Source organism: Cottoperca gobio, chromosome 23, assembly GCF_900634415.1.
Source record: "Cottoperca gobio chromosome 23, fCotGob3.1, whole genome shotgun sequence".
Taxonomy (NCBI): domain Eukaryota; kingdom Metazoa; phylum Chordata; class Actinopteri; order Perciformes; family Bovichtidae; genus Cottoperca; species Cottoperca gobio.
In genome coordinates, this window is record NC_041377.1 from 3,775,375 (window position 1) to 3,797,285 (window position 21,911).

Below are 21,911 nucleotides of genomic sequence, written 5' to 3' on the forward strand. Positions count from 1 at the left end.
TTGACTGGATTTAATTACTGCAAATGCTGCACACTTGCTTTAAGTGTTTGGCATTAAAGGAGTATGTCTTATATGTCTATGTCAATAATGCAAGCCTCAACCTGTAGTTCACAGTATTATTCACTACATGTGATAGGCTACTTCACAATAAACTCTACTGAACAGGAACCCTATGACCTTTTTTATGTTTTTTCTTAGAAGTTTGTACTCATTGCAACACTTGCACTTTTTTTATTTGAAAGAAAACTCAAAATACATACATCAAAAAGACAAAACATTCTTGTTTTTAGTGCAAATCATTGTTCAGTAGTGCTGTTACATTTTTAATCAGGTCTGTATTTGATTTAACACAGACTAGCTGCTACAGTGAAGCAGTAAACACAACCAGATGTTGTGGGATTATCAATATCAACATTTTGGTTATGCATAACACATTGTCCATAATTAGCAATGGAACCAGAATAAATAATCTCCAGTGTTCTGACTGTAGCTTGCCACTGTAACCAGCATGTCCATTGAACTGCCATTTTTTGTAACTTGTGACCGAGATGTTTTCCTCATGAGCTAATGTTTTTATTCACATCCGATCGTCTCTGGTCGTGGCTTGAGGAGAGCTGCCTCTGTGTCTGCTGGTCCAGGTCAAACCCGTAGTGATGGTCCTGGGTGTACATCAGGCCACCAAAGGAGTCCGCTATTCCATAAATGACTGCAAGGACGCTCAGCGCTGTTCCAATAAAGTACATTTTAAGGACTGCTGGCACCATGGCTCCCTTGGTAGAGGACAATTAGCTGCAAGAGAAAAATAACAATCAGTTTTAAAGATAATTACATTTATGGTGTTTGTTATCATAGAGATTTAAGGGGATTCTAAGAGAGCTCTAAATATATAGATAGATATAGATATACATGCACATATACATTTTGGGCAATTTGAACCACCTGTTAAATGACTTACTGCAGAACTCAATGATTTTTAAGTTAAAGGAATTGGTCAAGGATTAGGTAGAAGGGACGTGTGCATGCAGAAAAGCGTATCTGCTATGAAGCCATTTAACAGAGCACACAAACGGGAAGAAACAATCTGTTGTTGGTGCAATTCAAGACTGCTGTAAATATCTGATCCAAGATGATTAGCAACCCAAAACAGATCTTATTGTGACGGCAGTAGAACATAATCAGTATGCGATCAGTGATGCACAAGACTCTTTCATTTCTATCTTCATTTGTCTGTAAAACATCTCGGACTAGATTACTCTTCGTCTTCCAAAATACCAGCCACTAAACACCAACGTTGTTCCAAGTTATTGTAACTTTATTGTACACACACATCGATAAATTAAATGCAGATGCTCAAGAAACGACATTGAAGGTGGCATCTGGACACGTGGTTTTGCAAACGATAGTAAAACAATAACAATTAGCGAGAATGTACACTTGAATCTTATCCTTTAACCAATAGCATACTAAAACTAAGACGCATTGTTTCGTAATAATAATCACTTACCAGAGGCTCGGCTGATCTAAAGCGTAGACTTTTACTTTCTTTCTTTTTTCGTAACTGTGTACGCTGAAGTCGTTTCCAACAACACGCAGGGCAGCCCAAGAGAAATCCGCTGATGTTTATCGGTCAATAATTATCATTTGCATCTTAATCCTTCGAGAAAGCTTTCATGCGACTGAAGCTGAGCTCGCACATCTGCTGTCTGCCTCCGTCTCAGTACTCAGCTGTATCAAGCAGTGATGTGTAACTGTGACATCACGATGTAACCAACACCATTTCCTGCATGTTCACAGTAGATGACCTCAGGGCAATTGTGGAATTTCCATTGGGCTGTTATGTATTTCATACTTAAATAGAGCTGTGATAGGGTATTTATTGTGTCTTGACGAGTGTGTGATGAAAGCAGGCAAGGACACACACCTGTGGCTTCAGACTTTTAAAGCCCACCCGAATAAAACAATTAAAAAGTGACATTCTATGGCATCTGAATCACAACAGTGTGATAGATCACTTTGCCACTCTCAAAAAGAAGAAGGAAATATTTGATGCTTCCACCTACACGTGTCTGAAAGACAGATGGTGTGTGTTTTTTTGTCTTAAAGCGCACCAGATTTATGCAAATGTACTTTGCAAATGTACGCAACCAGCACAAAACACTTTGGGTGTGTGTAACGGCTTTGCTCAGTGCAAAACTCCCAGACTTACTTCTCCATCATCACGTCATCTGAGTTCCTTTAAAGCTAATTGTACTACCACGCAGGTGCACACAGCTCCTCCTCACCTCTGGGCTAACCCCACCCAAACTTGAAAACCTAGCTACGCCGCTGACACACACTCATTTATGTGTTCATTAATATTTCCTGTAGATCTTATCTCCCTTCATTCACCATACTGCCAGAAATATGTTCTGTTTATCGATTAATGTAGCCTAAATATGTCAAATTGACATGCATTGGGTCTATTCTATCTACCTTATGTACGCTATTAGACATACAGGCTGCCCTCATGCTGGAAAACATTCAAAGGATATCAAATGTTAACCTCATGGCTTCATTACAGGGCCAGTAATGTCGGTAGGATTCATCCTCTGGGGACAATGAATGTTCATCACAATCCATCTTGTAGCCTAGTCGTTGATAGAAATACAAAATCATCAATAGAAGATGTTTTTTCAATGGCTCTATGTCCCACAGAGGATTGAGATGATATCTAATGAAATGTATCCTGTGTTTTCACTTCCTCCTTTTGAATCTGGTCATAAGACCGCGCAGTATTTATCATACCAGTTAGGTTAACATTTGGAAGTAAAGGCACTGTGGAGCAGTGACTTAACTTTTTTATATTGCACTTTACAACACACACACACACACACACACACACACACACACACACACACACACACACACACACACACACACACACACACACACCCCTTTACGCACTTATCTTGATGTGCTTGCTCAGACCTGTTCCTGAACTAGATCCACATTGTTAGAACGTTGTCTTTTATCAGAAAAATAAATAGTAAAATCAAGGGATTTCCAGTTTGTTCACATGTCAGCGCGGAGATTCCAGACTTTTAATCTGGAAAATTCCCCATTCAGATGAATAAGCGGAGCACACTAATAGTGCTGTTGTATATCTGTCATGATGTCACTTTCCCTGGGGCTTGGCACAGTTTCTGAGGAAGGCTCAGCGCAGATATCCACCAGTAGCCTGGAGTTCACTTAAAGGATAATAGGACATATATAGAACTAACCTTTAAATCAACACCATACGTTTGGTACGAGAGTATTGACTAATCAACACAACCCTACGTCACGGCTCACACTTTCATAGCTTGTAACTGTGGCATGATCTATATGAGTCAACAAAGTTCAGCAACCTGATACATTTTACTTAAACAAGCCTGCAAAGCTGTAAATGACTTCCAAAGAATGTTGTGTTGCTTGGTACTTTTGCCTGTTACGGGTCCTTTCTAGAGAATCAAGTCTTACGGATTTCCTGTGAGTTGTATAAGCAGCTTTAGGAGTCTACTCAGCAGTTTTCAATACCACAAATTGACAGGCAGTTCAGACTACTTGTGCACAAACATTAAATCCTTTTGTTGTTCATTTCACAGCTGTGACTCTCAAGAAGAAACAACGGTACTTTCCATTTGAATGAATAGGCTACTACTAATACTTTAAACACTGAAGGGTTGGCAGAGCCAGTAAAGTAGGCAAACAATGGGACAGATAGAAAGCAGTAGACTATGAATCAGAGGAAACTCTTGAGACATTTAACACAGAATCCATCCGATTGTTGTCAGGCGATCATTAAAAGGAAAGAATAAGCACATGGTGGTGATTTATATGAAAGAATTAACAAATGACTCACTACAATTAATGTAGTCGTCGCTTTTAGTTCTTCACAGCTGCTTTCCACTGTAGGAAATAAATCCGCATTTCCTTTCTGCAGGAATAGAGTTGACAAATACATGGTACAGTACATCTGTGCAGAACAGAAATACATCTGCACCTAAAGAACTCCCTTACTTCAATTGCAATAACACATTGCATCCACTAGATGTCAGTGTATGACAGTTAAGAGCTCAGAACACAGGCTTAGAGAGTTCAGCCTTACATTACTGTTTATATTGTATACAGTGTAGTCTTCTGATATTATACTGTATCCTTTTTCTAGCAGAATTGTCAAAAACAAAGGTGTTAAACATACTAATAACATTCACAATGGTTCTGTTCTATTCAAGGGTCCCAGTAAGTCATGAGAGTGAGCCTGCAGACTTAAGAAGACTGGCTCCAGAATGGGCTGCGAGAGAGGAGGACACTGAACCAACTTGAATCCATTATAGAGAGCCGATGACAGATACAGGAAGTCTTTCCTGTCTGAAGCAACAACCCTCTTCAACACCTCACCTCTGTCTAGCAGTCTATACTCCTCTCTATTTAGCTCCTTCTATAACCTTCTTTGCACGTCTTTTTACGCACACTCTACCTCGTTGCATAACATAGAAATAACGGCAACAAGTTTGCACACGTGTTTAATGTATATTGTATGTTATCCTATAGTGTAGTTGTAGAGGTTTGGCATATTTATAGTGTATGCTAATTAATGTGTGTGTACTCCACATATTATTTGAGTTGATATATATATTTAGTTTATTGTATTTATTCAATGAATACACACGCTGGAGTTCTTAGTTGGTCTCTGGGATTATAATGAAGCTGCCATGTACAGTCTTTAGTGTGCTTTGTACCTAACGCTTGAGTGTGTATGTGACATGCTGAACATTCACAAGGTAGGTGACATTTTTGCTCCAGGGGTTTATGTAACTCCGGCTGCCCTTTTACTTTACAAAGCTCTCACCACAGCCACATAATACATTATACAGCAGTCCGTGGAGTACTTTTCATGACTTCATGATGATCTTAATGTGTAAAAATCGTGTCTCCGAGCTGCAGTTCTAGTGTATTACTCTTACGCTTTATCAGTATGACATGAAATTAATTCCAACTCGACTGTAGATTCAGATCATCTGATGGATTATATCTTCAGGGTCCAGTCATTCACACACAAGGAGTCCTCTTGGGAACGGTTACCCTTGTGTTCAATCGTATGACTCTGATTTGTCTCAGCCAGCCAACGAGTATCCACACTGTGCACATGACACTCATTATGATAAATGTAATTGAATGAGAGGATGTAAACTGAGGACATGCACATCTCTTTTAGTGCACGAGACACTAACCGCTTAATGCCATTGATAACGTGATTTTAAGGTACAACAGCAGCCATGGTCTACATACAGAGCAGCAGCATCTTGCCAATCCATTTAGATTATATTGGCTCTGTATCCATGGTACTAAGTCAGTATCCTGATTTGTTATTTTCGTTGAGTGGGTAAGGGGTTTCCGTTAGCATGTGTTAAAGTGGTAACAGTATGTTGTAAGTGGGGAACCTCAGAGGACAGGCACTAAGAGGATTTTCCATCTTAACGTCTCACCAACAAAGGGATCACCTCCAGGTGACTGACTGTTTGTGACAGCCCACTTGTGTGTTTGTTGAGGGGAATCCTTTCAACTAGCTAAACTGTACACAAGTTCCACACAAAACCAAAAGAAAACAATGGATAAGTCAACACATACATTCTGCACATTGCATACTGTATATACATCCCACTGAATGCACACGTTTACACACAATCACTGTGACATGTGAAAGGGTGGTGCTCTCACTTTGGTGCAAGCTTCACTCAGCCGCGTCAAGGTACAAGTGCATGTTGTGTTAGCATGTGGGTTTCACCTCGGCCTCTTAGGGAGGTGGGGTGGTTACACCGGAGCTTATTTTTCATACAGACTCATATAGCCTCAGTTTTACTCGGCAATAAATTGGAAACCAACATTTTCCGTGAGGCCTGCACAAAGCATAAGAACCAACACAACCCACTGAGACGGACACAAAACAGCACACCGCAGTGATGATCTTTCTGTTTGTTGCCGTTCTCTTCACAGTAGTCGTGTTCATTTCAGTTCTGAAATCCTCTTTGTGAAAGGGACGTTGTGCCACTGATAGAAAGCAGGATTAACCCGTAGAGCGGGAGCTTCATGGAGCACTCAGCAGCACTCACTCTATTCAACTTGTAGAGAAACGCTCAGGGCAATGGCGGCTTTATCCTACATAGAAGTACAGCACAGGGCTCATCTACGCTTCCCATTATACCCTCTGCCTTCATGGCTGAAAATCTCCTCCAAGATTTCAAAGACATCAGCACAACAACGCTCTGCTGCTGGCATCATTTCCACGGTGACACCCTCTCAGTGGGAGAATCTCCTAGGTGACGCCCTCTGCTGACACGCCTAGAGGTGGCTGGTGCCTTCTTGTAGGCAGGTGCATCCTGTGACGGCGCAGACGGAGTAGCTTGACACAGGTCTTTTTCCTCTCTGTGGGAACACCTATCCATATCTGCTCTGGAAGGCAGAGTAGATAGAGCAGACATTCAGATAAGAATATTTAGAAACAAATGCAGAGTTTGCATTTGTTTGGCAAATTGAAACTCCTTCATTCGATCTAAACTTGGGGAATGAAGTTCACATGAAATCAGGGTGGCAAGAAGTCTTCTGTTGTGACACAAATGTAACCATCAGCTGTTGGATCTTTTCTCTGACTTTTTTTTCAATTTTGTTCAAAAGCAAGCAAAAAGGGGGACACCGGATTCAGAGACTGACCTTGGACGGACGATGGAAGGGTATGGTTATGAGCACTTTGGTGCAGATGGAGAAAGGGAGAGCCAGAAGGTGGATTATCGGAGAATTGTAGGAGACACTCAGCCCCCACGGAGCAACGTTTCATCCCAGGAAGGTGAACAGTGTGTCCGGCAAACCTCACATGGACATGGACATGAAACTGCAGCCCAGCGTTACAGTGCCACACGCATCCAGGCCGGTCTAGGCCCAGAGAGGTGAGTTGCTGAGAAAGTTTGTGGAGAATGAGCCACTACGTGCAACTTAAAGACTAAGCAGCTTTAACTACATCTGTTTGTTTTTTATCATTTTCACAGAATGTTTTTTATTTTTATTTTTATTTGCATGCTGCAGAATTAATAGAGTGAGAGTTCTGCAAAAAACATTTATAAAAAGACTTTTAGTCTTGATTCTAAAAAGATGCATGTTCAAATACAAAAGCAAGATAAAAAAAACTAAAAAGAAGAATGCTATAATAATTTCAATGTGAAATAAAAAGGAAAATGTGATGTCAGTCCTTTCAAGCCTCACTTTCACTGTCTGTGCCTTCACAATGCTGCACATGTAAATGAATGTCATGCCGTCGGGTCGGTTTACATGTCCACACACACACACACACACACACACACTTGCATTTAGATCAGTTTGCAAATGACCTTGAGGCTAAACATCTTGCTTTGGATGACATACTTCATTTTGTTTTTTGTTTTTGAAAGCCATAATACTTTTATCCAACGAGCACATGCTAAAACAAAAAAGAAATGGCTTCTCTTAAGTTGTCGGGTGGCTATTTTTAACGTGGCTCTGCTTGCCCTTTGTGACAATTGTGCGATGCAACAACAAGGCAGGAGCGAGCGGCATGCTGCAGGGAGGATAGGCCAGGCTACAGCAACTGCTCAGAATAGCTACAGTACATAAAAGGAACCACTGACCCATATATGCAATGACCCACATTTCATTTGACACAAACACAGAGTGCAACAGATCCCCCTGAGTCACCTCAGGGTAGACCAATCCAGCAACCATCATCAGTGAAAAATGATCAAGATATCGGAAATGCCAGCTCCATGAATAGTACTCGTTTAATTATAGTACTTATAGTGGTTAAACCTTTTTTATTTCCTTAACATATGCTTGTAAACAGTGCATCACACTGAGAGCAGCTCCAATACTTGGGATGAACAATTCGTGAGGCTGTTAATTACATATATATGATATTAGAACCAAAAAAGACAGTGAATTTGGTTAAGATATGGTTTCCCTTATATGGCTGGTCTGCACATCTTCCTGCAATTGTTATCATGTGAATAAAATGTGATTGGTGATGGCGTATCAGTACACTTAATCCACTAAAGATGATTAACATGTGACAAGAATGCAGACAGTGCTGCTCAAGTTCAGCGTGATGTTTCTCTCCGTCAAGGGAAATTAATGCATAAAAGTTTTGATTATGGAAGGACAATCGATGCGTCCATATGCATTTGTACTATACTGTATATGGACCCAGATGATTTCTGTTAACAAAGTGTTAAAAATCATGCCCATCCACGTTACCATTCACTCACACTATATTATAACATTTTATCTTTTACCAACAATACAAAAAACTAAGTGAAAGAAAAACTGAAACTACCAAAGCACAAAGGGAAAGGAAGTACGCAGCTCGTTTTCTTTAATCAAATACCATAGTGTAAAAGTATTCCTTTACAAGTGAAAGCCCTGCATTCAAAATACTACGTATAAGTAAAAGTACGTACTCAGAAGTACATATTTTATATTATAATATTAGATAACTATTATTCTTTAACATGTAAGCAGCATGTTATTATTGCTGCAAGCCAGGTCTGGATTTATACATAATGTTTCATATGTGATCACAGTATTTTATAACATATGACATATATATATATATATATAACATATGTGTAGTGGAGTAAACAGAGGAATGTATCCCTTTTTACATTTAGTGAAAGGATAAAGAAGCATTATGGAAGCAATCAAGTAAAGTACTTTAAAAGTACACCTAATTATATGTGCATAGTCACTTTTAACCTGTGTCAAAGCAGCTAAATGTGATTTATTTTATTTTAATTATAGTAGGAAACCGTCTTTACTCTAACGGTGTGAACAACTGGCGTCCAATAATAGCATGCACAGGCAGCAACTAGTCAGTCAGCATTTCAGAGCTTCCACGTGAAACACTTGTGATGCACGTGAAACACTTGTGATGCACGCTACACTCTTTTGGTTCCTCTGTTGGTCCTGATTTCACAGCAGCAAACTGCAGAGGGTTAAACACGCCTCTTTGAGGAGGAGAGGGGATGTGACGCTACTGCTAGTACATAACACGAGCACGCACTGTCTGCAACGACAGGCAATCACTTCTGATTCACTTTACTGCCAACCAGTACTTTTACATCTTGGAGCCACGCACGACCTGTTTTATTCATCGAGTTTGTTCTTCGAGGTAGAAGGAATTACTGTGTCTATCATCGCTTTTTTTTAAAGCCTGACTTCTGTAGATTCACAGCTGGGAAGTTGCTTCCTTTTGGTCAACGTGGGCATCAGCTCCGAAAGGTTAGCTAGCTAACCTTACTCGGTGTAGAACAAGATGTTGAGTGTACGCTTTTCCAAGATGTTACATAGTCTATACCACTTGGTTACCTTCCTAAAGGGTAAAAAAAAAAAAAAGAAGAAGCTTGCTTTAAAGTCTCGGAAGCGTTTTCCGTAGGTCAAGCCAAAAATAACCAAGTCGCTAATGCTAAATGCTAACGTTGCTCCCACATGTCTGTAAGTATAGTCAGGACTGAGCTCATGTCTGGTCTGCCACAAGTTCAGTTGCATGCACATTAGCTAGTGGATTATTACCACACCTACACCAGCTGGGACCGTTATAGTAGCCATAATGGGATAACGTTAGAGTTTACATTCCGTAATTTAAGCTAACATTTGAAATGAATCAAGATTGTAACGTTGGTGACATCATGTAAGTTATAGCTATGAAGACGTTAGTGACTGGTTGAATACTGTAAATTGCTTTTGTGCGTGTGAAAATATAATATTTGTGTGAAACATTGACTTTAACTTCTCTTTTAATTTGTCATTTCCATCACTGAATGTGCCAGCCATATGCCAGCTGGTTGTTTGTAGTACAGGTGGCTGCAATCCTCCGGCTAACGGTTTGCTAACATCCCAGTTGTTGGGGTGACGATGTAAATAGATATGTAATGTTTAGTGTTTATAAACGTGTTAAGTGTTAACTTAACCGGTTTTATTGTTTGTTTCTTTTACGTAAATGCACTACATCACACCTGCTTCGTATTCCTGTTGTTTTGTTGATATCAGCATGCACAACAGATTTGCGCATGAACGCAACACCAAACTCTATTCAAAACTGTGCGTAAATAGTGTTTCCACTGTCCTAAAAAAACATTTAATGCGGAATAGAACAATATTTAAGGTACTGTGGTAAATTTACAAAGCAACTCTTCAATTCGGCATGTATTAATCTGTCAAAAACTCAACTCTTACTGTTGTCGTAGATACATTTACATTTGCTCGACCGTAGTGGGTGGGGACAAAGTTACTAGAAATGTAAACGTGTAAACGTGTTTCTTCGTGAATATGTCAGGTTCCAAAATGGTTAACCGGGTGTCCTGAGGTGAGATGTGGGGGGGCTACATGGATACTAGCATGGACGGATCAGCAGCAGCAGCAGCATGGATGTTGCGTCGCCGTTTTCCTGACAGGCTTGAAGTATCATGTGTTAACTACGGGTGTGCTGTGCAAACAGCTAATGTTTGCTAGCTTCTCACAACGTGATGTAGGTCACCAGGCCAGCATCTAGACTTCACCGCTCAAGTCAGGAGAACACGACGTTTTGAGGATATTGTCTAACCTATTGGATAACGTTTCAATTCATTAGCTTTTACCTTTTTTAAAATCGTGTAGTGCTAGCCAAATGTTAGTGTGTCACCCGCACATATTCAGCCTCACACGCGCGGACTACTGCACTGCATTGTCATTGCCTTCTGCGCACGATTCATGTTTTGAAAATAGTAACGGTATTAATCATTTAGATGTAGAGACAGAAATCCTCTGCGCACCAAATCACAGTCGCATTGCTACAGTCACGTATGTGTTTGTTGTGGTCTAATGTTAAATAACGCTACCTCCAGTGATGTCTCCATCAGTCATAAAAACAATGCCTCTATCAAATGGCTATTTCCGCATTATTTATGATTTGTTTTGGCAAGCAGATGTAGCATCTTGCGCGCAGGCGCACTGGCTGGGGGGATGTTGATGTTGCTATGGTTATTTCTTCCTGTCAGAAGGTCACTAAAGCTCTGACTGCAAAGTGGCTGTATAGTGTTCTTACTGTCTTTATAGATGCACATTTGTATTTGAGTCTTGGGTTTCACAGTTTCCTCTCCTTATCATTTGACAGCATGGCGGATTACTTGATCAGCGGTGGTACAGGCTACGTCCCTGAAGATGGACTCTCCGCTCAGCAGCTCTTCTCGATTGGAGATGGACTTACATACAAGTAAGTTTCCCTCAAAATCCCCTACATTACAAACTTTAATTTGATTTTCCGAAAATCTCCAGTAAAGTAATGAAATTTATTCAAAGTAAGGTCTCCTTATTTTTAAAACCTCACTTACGCGCAATGGTGGGGAAACTGTACGCAGCAGTGCTTTATAATGGCCAACACATTTTGAACCAGCAGATCTGACCAACAGTGCGTTGTCTCCGATGGTCATACGGCTGAAGAGCTATGCTCTAAAGGAGATGGGTTGACTTACAAGTGAGTAAAACAGTCATCTTCAAACTGTTTTGAAACTGTGCTGTTAAGAATCCTATTGTCTCTCCAAAAAAAGTAAATTCATAAAGGGGAAGCATATGACAGTCCTTCTAAAGCAACTTTACTTTGACTGACAAGCAAACCATGCCGAAATTTCAATCTGGTGTCAAGAAAGTGCATGAATGCAGAAGATAAATGAAGGGATTGTTTGAATGCTAAACTTGGTCATGGGGATCAAATTTGCTTCCAGTGGACATAACTGCATTATTAACTTCAGCTAACTATCAAAGTGCATGACCTGTCCTGTGAATGCAACATGCATGATGGAACAGCTCATGCCCTTTCTTACACTTTGACTAATTTCTCACCTCTTACTTAACCTCACTCGGCTCTGGTGTGCATTCTGGTGATGGATGACCAATTCTTTGTATTTGATCTCATCATGCATTTTGACTGACCTGATTTTCTTTATTAATCCTTGTTATCACCCTTTTTTTCTTTTTCTTTATCACAAATAACAAGAAGCAAAACCATTGTGCAACTCACTTGTAGTGGCTGCTGGACACTGAGAAGCATGCAATTTCTCTTAAAACTAAATCTTGTCTCCTAAATCCACCATAACAGTGCTGTAGCGCTACAACCAGATGCCCTCTCAGCGTTCCCTGAAACACCATCACTTAATGTCGGATTCTATATGATGTATATGGTTGATAAGTCTCCATACTGCGTTGTCGCCATCACAACAAAACTACATTTCGATGCAAGTAATTAAATCTTTGTCGGAAGGTTTTAGAATGATTTGCTCGGATCACGCTGCTCCTGCTTTACAGAAGCTAATTGAATAGAAAGCGTAATGGTGTTTGAGTGTGTCCGCGTGTGATCGAACAACCGTTCCTCCCTGTAATGAAGTGCATAATGACCGAAGGAACGTTTGTGCACATGATGGCCTAAATTGGCGTCTTGTGGATTGCAGGAGGAAGTGGTTGGTTAGCTGGTTCAACTTATGTCGCTAGATTCTGACCACTTTTACTTTTGTACATTTGTTAATAATAGTCGGAGGCTAAAGGCAGTAAGCCACCCAGAGAAATTGAGACACAGACGCAGAATGACAGAAACGGCATTGTGACAGAAACGGCTTCCTGCGGTGTTGTGACCTTCAACTAGGTGCAGAAATCATGTCCTGGGTGTGAACGTGTTGTTTTAATCAAAGATGCTTTTTCAACTACATTTTTCTGTCATCGCTCCCGATATGACCAACAAAGTGACCCGTGTTTACCTGCTACCTGATTACAGAAAGAGTGGCGAACGCTAAGAGTTAGCTAGAAGAAGAAGAAGTGTACTTCATACATGTAGATACTGTAAAATATAAGCTCCCGTTAATCAAGTTTAAAAAGTGCCTCTTGTGTAATAGTCTTACACAAGCCCCAGGCAGTTAAATACTGGGTCACTGCCATTTATACAAGACGAGACAAAAGAGTACTTCAACTAAACCATATCATTTAAACTACACTATATATAAACAACACATCTACATACTGGGCGTTCAATCTGTGCTCTCAAAGTCTGTCCAGAGCGTTCTCTGATCACGGACTGCGTCTTTTATTGACCTATAAAATCTGTCACACTTTCCAAACATTTTTTTAAAAAGCCTTCTGGACACGTTACATGGCAAACTCAAGCCAACCTCCTATAAAATCATAATTTAATATCAACCACAGTTGATATTAAATCTTAATGTCAGTTAATTACCTCGCACGCAGGACTGGCCGTCGATAAGAGCGCCTATTTCTGATCGTTGTTACACTTCAGACGGAGGCACTGGAGCAGACGAGTCACTGCTTCTAACTAGTCTAATAATGAGCCTTCTGTCGGTGTCCTCGTCACACAAACCAGATCGTCGTGTGAGTCAGACGTGCAGATGTTACTCATCGGGGTTTAACTTGCTGCTCCATTTTCAAAAAATGCTGGGTGCCCTTCTCCCAGCTGTTTCTGATGTTTTCTTTGGGTGGGGTGTTTTCTCTTTTTATGCCCAGACAAGAAGCTCAGGTATAGCCTCTGGTTGTACTTTGAAACACTCCTGCGTAGCATCATGCATTTGTCTACATGTACCATTCAAATAAAAACCATAGTAAGGCGTCACCAAGCTAATGTCTCTTTAGAATTCAAATCAAAGCGCTCTGGTGCAGCGCTGACCCTGAGTCAGTAGGTGTAGCTGAGGTCTGTGGCTGCTGCTAAATGCTAGCAGATGTTTGCTCGTCCCCACGTTGATGTTTGTGTGTGTTTTGGACTCTAAAGTGAGGGGGCAGACACACACACACACACACACACACAGGGCTCCTCCCTCTGCAGTGTCGCATCTTGTGAAACTATTTCAGACCGTTCTTTTCTTCCACCCACACTTGAAGCAGCAGTGGTCTGTTAGCATGTCAGCCCTTCACTCTCAACTGTCATTTAGACTCTTATCTCCACCTGTACCGCTCACCACCTCCCTGTTTCACGTCCCCTCGCTCTGCAGTTCCTCCTCCAGTTTCCTGCAACAACCACATGGAATACAACCCCCCCCCCCCCCCCCCTTATTCCTCCGTCTGTCTGTCCACTGCCCTGTTTTCACACTTATTTGCAAAACCCACAAAATGCATACAGACTCTGGTTGAAAAACAAACAACACCATTCCTGTGTCTAGCTCTTTCACGCCCACTCCTCTCCTTCTACCTCCTCGTGGTGTTTATACAGTCACAGAGCTGAGCAACTGTAACTGCTTTTTACTAAGTACAGGACGCACTCTGGGAACCATACGGAGACATAAGAGAGTATCCATCACTAGGGTGCAGGCTCTATGGCCAAGTCCTAGTTGAAATTGTTATACACGATTAGAAAGAGATTAGGTAATGTCTCACTGAAGTTCTTTGTCAGTTTAAATCTGTGTTTGTTTGTTCTTCCCCAATTTCCCTTTTTTTTTTTAAACACGATTGTTTAATAGTTCTCACAGTTTATTCCTTTTTTATTTCACCCTGTGAGCGAGTGACTCCATAATGCAGGAGTTCCCGTTCTCTGCTTTGCGCGGAGACATTCAGCAGAATAAATGTACACACACACACGTTGGCTCTTCATGTTCGTTTAAACTTGAGGAACTCTTTAGGGTCGGGTGTTTTTTTTTTTTTAAATGGCTGCTTCGATCCTCACAGCTATGCTAAGTTACATTTCCTTTTTGTCTTTCAGTGACTTCCTGATATTACCTGGCTTCATTGACTTTACCTCAGACGACGTGGTAAGTACACCTGCGTGAAGAACACACATGAGAATATAAAAGGGCATGCGAGGTCGGCGTCGCGTCTGAGAAGACTGTGTGCATCTTGAGGGACAAGCCAATTATTTCTTGGGTTTCCTCCACACTCATGATGACGATGATGTGGCGGTGTCAGCAGACGGGACATTCTTGGCACGGCCACGTCTTAAACCGTCAGCCTTATTACAGTGGAGTCTTTACAGGCGAACCTTCCTACTCCAGACCTCAACCTCGTTTTATAATGGCAGCTCTTACAAAAATAGTCTTGTTTTTTTTCCCCCCCCATTTAAAGCGGTCGGCATCATTTCTTCTTCTCTCCCTGCTGCCCTGCTATTTTTGCCCGATGTGGTCACTCGCTGGCTGCTCCCTCACCCTCGTGTTTACATTTGCGTCTGCTCGGCTGCTCATCCACCTCTCTCGGCAGACTTAATCTCGGGGCTTTACATGAAACTCCTCTCTTCTGCGTCCGTCCATCCAGGCGGATTTTAATTTAAGCGATATCTCTAATCATTCCCCGTTTCCCTCGGAGTGGCAGAGCGCTCTCGTTGCTGTGCGAGATGCTTGTCTGCCTCGCCATGTTGTCATGGGCTGGTCGTCTCAACAGAGTCTTTGTCTTGCCCTAGTTTTTCCACTGGATACTGAGTGTATTCAAGCTTGAATAATAAATGATTCCACATTTGGCCTCAGTCACAACTTTGAACGGTGTAGTTCATGTTCACACAGCGACTCAGTAGTTTATAATTTGTAGCTTTTGTGCACGGTTAAGGTGTTGGAAATTCTTCGGGGTCGTGATGTTCTTGACATGTTTCCTAACTCTCGGTTGAATTTAGCAGGTTAGTGCAGTTGGGTGATTCCTCTGCCTTGATCGTGAACACTCCTGAGAAAAGCCTCCATAGTTTATGTCTGTCGCAGATAAGGAGTAAAAGCTTGGACACCACAGAACTCCCATTTGCTCGTTTCCCATGTGCAAGGAATGTCATTATTTTCACACACCGTTGAAGATAACACACGCTGTTGTGGGAATCAGTAAAATGTTGGTTGAATGTGGCCGAGGTGCAGGAGTACGGCTCATTCCAGTTGGGCAGACGGTGTCGGGTTTCTGTCCCTGAGAGGAAGGACTGTTTTGTTTGCAGACATCACAGATGGAAATGAATGACACACTAAAGCTAAAATGATTTTTAAAACACTTTTACTTAAACAGAGCTCTTGTAACGTACATCCACTTACACTTCAATCGGCTTCAATGTCCTTTTAGTGTTAAACAGATTTTAAATCTTTAACCATTTGCAGAAAATGTTGCATTATATCTGCAAGTTCAGTCTGCCCCCTGGTGGTGCATCTGTGAAACTACACTTTGTGAAGACATTTAAAAAGTGCTTTCCCCTCGTTGTGTCTCTCAGGACCTGACATCAGCGCTGACCAGGAAGATCACACTGAAGACGCCGCTCATCTCCTCCCCCATGGACACTGTTACAGAGTCAGCTATGGCAATTGCTATGGCGGTAAGACACTGCTTTGGCAACACAAGCTGAAATGAGATTTTCATTTATTGCCTAATTATATTCTGAAATAAATGTGTCTATCTTGTTTTTGGTAGCTAATGGGAGGCATTGGCATCATTCACCACAACTGCACACCAGAATTCCAAGCCAATGAGGTCCGCAAGGTTAAGGTAAATATGATAATCCTTCATACGCACAAATATGTTTAGTATTTTATGTCACAGCAGCATTTTGTAGTCAAATATAGGCATGGTTGGTAGTAGTAGTATTTTCTTCACAGCATGACCTGTTATTGTTATCTGTGTGTGTGTGTGTGTGTGTGTGTGAGGGATGTTTTCTTGTATTTGATGACAATATGGTTTGTTCTCTGTTTTCCAGAGGTTTGAGCAGGGCTTCATCACAGACCCAGTTGTGATGAGTCCGCGCCACACAGTCGGGGATGTGTTTGAGGCCAAAGTAAGACATGGCTTCTCCGGCATTCCCGTCACGGAGACGGGCAAAATGGGCAGCAAACTGGTGGGCATCGTCACCTCCCGAGATATCGACTTCCTTTCTGAGAAAGACCACGGCAAGTCTCTGGAGGAGGTGTGTATTTTTGTTCTCTAAAGACACGGCGTATTGATCTGTTAAATGTTGGTATGTGCATCACTCAATGGAAATTATGCTCCTCATCGACAAGGCCATGACGAAGAGGGAGGAGTTGGTAGTGGCTCCAGCCGGTGTTACACTTAAAGAAGCCAATGATATTCTGCAGCGCAGTAAAAAAGGTGAATAAAAGTTCCCGAGTGACGGCAGCTTTTTTCTTGTTTGGCCGCTCTCATGCAATTTTTTTTTTTAATAACCTCACTTTCACTTTCTCCGCAACCAGGCAAGCTTCCCATTGTAAATAATAACGACGAGCTGGTGGCCATCATTGCCAGGACTGATCTGAAGAAGAACCGGGACTACCCACTGGCCTCCAAAGACTCGCGCAAACAGCTGCTGTGCGGCGCCGCCATCGGCACCAGGGAGGACGACAAATACAGACTGGACCTGTTGGTGCAGGCGGGAGTGGATGTCGTTGTACTGGTGGGTGTTTCTTCGACGGTTGATGTATATCTCATCACTGGTGCTCGTCTGTCGTGCATGTGTGAGAAGGCTTGGAGCAATGTTTGAGCAGAGGAGGCTTTAAGTGTGAAAATATGTCTATAATGTGCACACTATATGCTTTACCTTGTTAAAACTGCCGAATCCTCACGTCCCACGCCGCTGTACTTACACCATGAATGCTTTTGCCTCTTCAGGACTCTTCACAAGGCAACTCGGTGTATCAAATCAACATGATAAATTATATTAAACAGAAGCATCCAGAATTGCAAGTGGTGGGAGGAAACGGTGAGTTACTTGAGTTCCAAGTACATGAACTGTATTTTAATTAGCACGCCATGCTTGTAAATGTAAAGATATAATAGCGTGCACACATTTACATTTTGGTTTTGTTCCCTACAGTGGTTACAGCGGCACAGGCCAAGAATCTGATCGACGCCGGTGTCGACGCTCTGAGAGTCGGCATGGGCTGCGGCTCCATCTGCATCACACAGGAAGGTACTAACCCTCGTGTCAGTGACGGCGTGTTTTCTCTTCCTCATTATCAGCGCACCAGAAAAGCTACGTTGTTAATTTATGACCGTATAAAAGAACTTATTGAGATAAGGAATCATAAATCTGTAGCACAAGTCTGACCATGAGCTACAGTACAGAAGAAAAGGCCATCAGTTGTTCACGGTACCCTGAGACCCTCCTAGTTGTCATGGTGATCTAGCGAGGCCCCCCATTCTGCGTTGCCATGGGGACCGGCCTTGCCTGCTCAGACTGGGTCACGTTCACCAACATGATCTGTTTCCATGGCAGTCACGTTTTTTGATTTTGTTTTCTACCTTCCAGTCATGGCATGTGGGCGGCCCCAGGGGACCTCGGTGTACAAGGTAGCAGAGTACGCCAGGCGCTTCGGCGTGCCAGTCATCGCTGACGGCGGCATTCAGACTGTGGGCCATGTGGTGAAGGCTCTGTCTCTTGGCGCATCGACCGGTGAGACTTCAAACATTGTGACGTGGGGAATGTTGTAGCGGTGTGAAGAGACGGCCGTATCTCATCACATTTAGTTTTATCTTTGAAAGAAATCCAATCTTCATAGCAACAAAGCGGTTCATCAGAGCGGCGATGAGGTTAGATTGGGTTATAAAAGCACACAGATAACTCCCTCCTGTCTCCCTCTCCAGTTATGATGGGCTCGTTGCTAGCGGCAACCACCGAGGCTCCAGGGGAGTACTTCTTCTCAGACGGCGTGCGGCTGAAAAAGTACCGCGGCATGGGCTCCCTGGACGCCATGGAGAAGAGCACCAGCAGCCAGAAACGCTATTTCAGGTATGTGGGAGGCTAAAAGTAATGAAATTCCAAGATCAGCGATTCCAACGCCGTGGTGACGTTGGAGAAAATTGATTGATTTTTCGTTCCACAGTGAGGGCGACAATGTGAAGGTAGCCCAGGGTGTGTCAGGCTCAGTCCAGGACAAAGGCTCCATCCACAAGTTTGTACCTTACCTGATCGCTGGTATCCAGCATGGCTGCCAGGACATCGGGGCCAAGAGTCTTTCTGTTCTCCGGTGAGTAGCGTGCGAGTCACTGCTTGCATAAACGACAACTTTCACGCGCGTTATATCTTACATCTTTCTATCTTTCAGTTCCATGATGTACTCTGGGGAGCTGAAGTTTGAAAAGAGGACCATGTCTGCACAGGTGGAGGGAGGAGTGCATGGACTCCACTCGTAAGTGCAAAAAAAACAAAAAAAAAACCTAATGAGTTTTGTTTCTCTGTCCATAAATATTAGTCGGCACTTTCTCCTCTGTTGGGCTCATGCACAAAGAATCATGATTTGAAGATTAATTATTATTAATCTGTATTCAAATTCTTTTTTTTGTTCCCAGTTGCAAAACGGAACACACTCCCTCCCTTTCTAAAAGGAAGTTGGACTGAAATGAGAGCAGGTTATATCATCTGTAAGTCCCAGGAGCAGGAATGGGAACTCTAAACTGGTTTCTTTGTCGACTCATAGATGATTTCATCATTGCGTTGCTAAGAAACAACTTGGCTCCAATATTACTGCACTCCATGTTGGCATTAGCAAACGTTGCAATAGGAAAGTACACCTGCTTTATAGTTTGCTAGTTTCTCTCTCGTTACTCCAGTTATGCCTCTGGGTCCCCAGACTTTGTGCCAACATGTCCTTTACTGACACCTGTTGTAACGGGTAGATTGAAGTATCTGAGTTAACGCAGTTGGCGTACTTGTAGCAGCAATACTTTAATTTATATTCGAGCAATCGCTGATTTCTCTCCGATTTCTCTCTGCCTCCACAGTTACGAGAAGCGGCTTTACTGAGCGGGGGGATGGAGTGCAGAACATCGGTGCACGTGACACGCCCAATCTAACAGTGACCAAATGTTAAACCGCCACTTCTGCTAAAAATACGCACCGCCCACTACACTCTCTCTGCCCCTGTCCTCGTCGTATCCACCGTTACTCTCTCTCCCTCTCTCTCCCTCTCTCTCTCTGATCCCAGCAAACGGTTATTGGGGGGGGGGGGGGGGGAAAGAGGCGTAATAGCGAACTGAGAATCTTCAAACTGACACCAGACACTCTGAACACCTGGGATTTTGCTATCAAGAAGTGGCGCATCTGGGTTTTTGGTATGCAGCCGATCCCGATTTTAAGCATGTATGTTGACGGTAGTGAGAATGAACTGCGTGCGTGTTTGGTGACATTACGGTGCGTCTGGCAGCGTGAGTATAGCTTAACTTGTGTCTTGGGGACAAAGAAAGTGAAGGTGCACTGTGTTTCTTTGTCCCGTTAATATTAGTGAGTCTAAACACAGCCATGGTGCAAATCACATCAGCATCTTATCTGGCTTTTTTTTTGGGATCCACGCTTACCAGCACGCTCGCATCCCAGCACTTAAACACACGAGTGCGTGCAAGAAACGAGACGACACACTTTCTACGTTGCGGTGTGTCGGTGCATCATGGCAATCTTACTTCTTTTTATTTTATGTGCATTTTTAAGTCATCACAGGTATGAGCTACTTAATGAACAGTAGCCACTTATATTCAGCGCATATTGTTTACTTCCTGTATTGTGGATCCCGAGGTACGAGACCTTAGCTGCGACGCTTATCCTGTAGACTTCATGTCCAGTGTCCCCCCCTACAATCAATAGCCAGAACCCAACCAACAGTGGACATTAATTTTCCCTTCAACGACCTCTTGACAATTAATCAGTGTCCCATCTCAGTATCATATCGTTCATATGTTGAGCATGGAAGGGACCAACGAGCTGAAGATCAGGTATGTTTGAAAGAAAGAAGACAAAAAAACCCCCGAAAAAGTCAATCAAGAGTTCGCAATGAGGAGAAAAGACTTTCTCTGCCCTTAATTTGAATACTTTTAGATAAAGCAAACTTTATATTATAAACCTGTATAGTCATGGGGGGCTTTGAATTGAGCATGAAATGTTTTTTGATATGCACGTTTGTTTTTTCACTAAGCCAAACATGGCTGTATTTATATTCTGCTTTATTGCATACATACTGCCAAGTGTCTTTTCTTTACAGTTCCTCTGACACTTTTCTTTTGTAAATTCAAAAAACCAAAATTGGCGCAAGAAGTCGCTCGTTACCTTGTCAATTGTTCATTCCTACGTTCTCACAGTGTGGCATAGGTTCTCTGTGACGCGGATATTTTATTTCTGATTTATTTGTTTCTTTTTTACCGGAGATATGCCTTGAAACGGGGATGAATAAAGGCTGCACGACAAGCTCAGTGAAAAAAGCTTAATGCTCCACACCCTCTCGCCTCTTTTTCTTACTTTGAAACGGCGTCGCCGTGTTCGTTATCATTCAGCTTATGTAGGAGTAGGCCTTTCTAACATTTTCATACTGGATGTCCTATTTTAAAAACTTATTTTTCTTTCTTTTTTTTTTTTAATAAAATGTCCCAGATTGTAAGAGTTTAGTCGCTTTCTCTAACGTACTAATGTAATTTACCCTGCCCAGGGTTCACGTGACTAACTAAAGCTTTGCAATTAGACTAAATTGCAAAAATAAATGTACATGAAAATATATGGAGAAATGTATACGTATATCCAGTTGGAAATGACTGCTGCTTGTTTTCAGTTTCCCGTTTCCCCATCTAAAGAATTAGTTCAGGTTTTTTTAAATGTCTTATTTGTAAAGTACTGAGTCCTGTTTGTCCATCTAAAAAGCCAAGTGTTAGTTTTTTTTTTTTTTTTTTTTTTTTTTAATAATAAGTGTTGCACTTATGTATGATTTTCAGCTGCAGTGTATTTGCAAAGAAGCTACAGTTGCCAGAACGTTTGTGGTAGCTTCTGCAACCAACCCCCAAAACGATGAGCAAGGACTTTTTAGATGGACGGAAAAGACTGTATTCAATAAATCATCAAGGGTTTCTGAGGAATATCACTTCAGAACAAGAAAGTTGCTGTTTTCAATATGGTAAAAAAGAATAAATAAATCAAACTGTGT

The 21,911-nt window shown here is 42.0% G+C and overlaps 1 protein-coding gene and 1 long non-coding RNA gene across 13 annotated transcripts; one reads left to right on the top strand and one right to left on the bottom strand.

The window, feature by feature from the left end:
- Nucleotides 1-215: 215 nt before the first annotated feature.
- LOC115028319 (uncharacterized) lies at nucleotides 216-1,784 on the bottom strand. Its single transcript, XR_003834554.1, has 2 exons — nucleotides 1,505-1,784; nucleotides 216-789 (listed from the first exon to the last, which is right to left on the bottom strand). It is a non-coding gene; the product is annotated as an uncharacterized LOC115028319 (long non-coding RNA).
- A 4,776-nt stretch (nucleotides 1,785-6,560) lies between these two features.
- impdh1b (IMP (inosine 5'-monophosphate) dehydrogenase 1b) lies at nucleotides 6,561-21,910 on the top strand. Of its 12 annotated transcripts, none has more exons than XM_029461682.1 (16): nucleotides 6,561-6,962; nucleotides 11,192-11,290; nucleotides 11,471-11,551; nucleotides 14,768-14,816; nucleotides 16,235-16,336; nucleotides 16,432-16,506; nucleotides 16,715-16,921; nucleotides 17,016-17,103; nucleotides 17,205-17,404; nucleotides 17,620-17,710; nucleotides 17,825-17,920; nucleotides 18,260-18,403; nucleotides 18,595-18,739; nucleotides 18,834-18,977; nucleotides 19,056-19,139; nucleotides 21,703-21,910. In XM_029461682.1, exons 1-16 carry the CDS (start codon nucleotides 6,742-6,744, stop codon nucleotides 21,749-21,751), a joined length of 1,875 nt encoding a protein of 624 aa, XP_029317542.1. In that variant the 5' UTR covers nucleotides 6,561-6,741; the 3' UTR covers nucleotides 21,752-21,910. The 12 variants fall into 12 exon arrangements, with proteins under 12 accessions (XP_029317542.1, XP_029317543.1, XP_029317544.1 ...); XM_029461683.1 differs by having other exon boundaries at nucleotides 11,474-11,551; XM_029461684.1 differs by having other exon boundaries at nucleotides 6,563-6,962; nucleotides 19,732-21,910.
- Nucleotide 21,911: the final 1 nt, after the last annotated feature.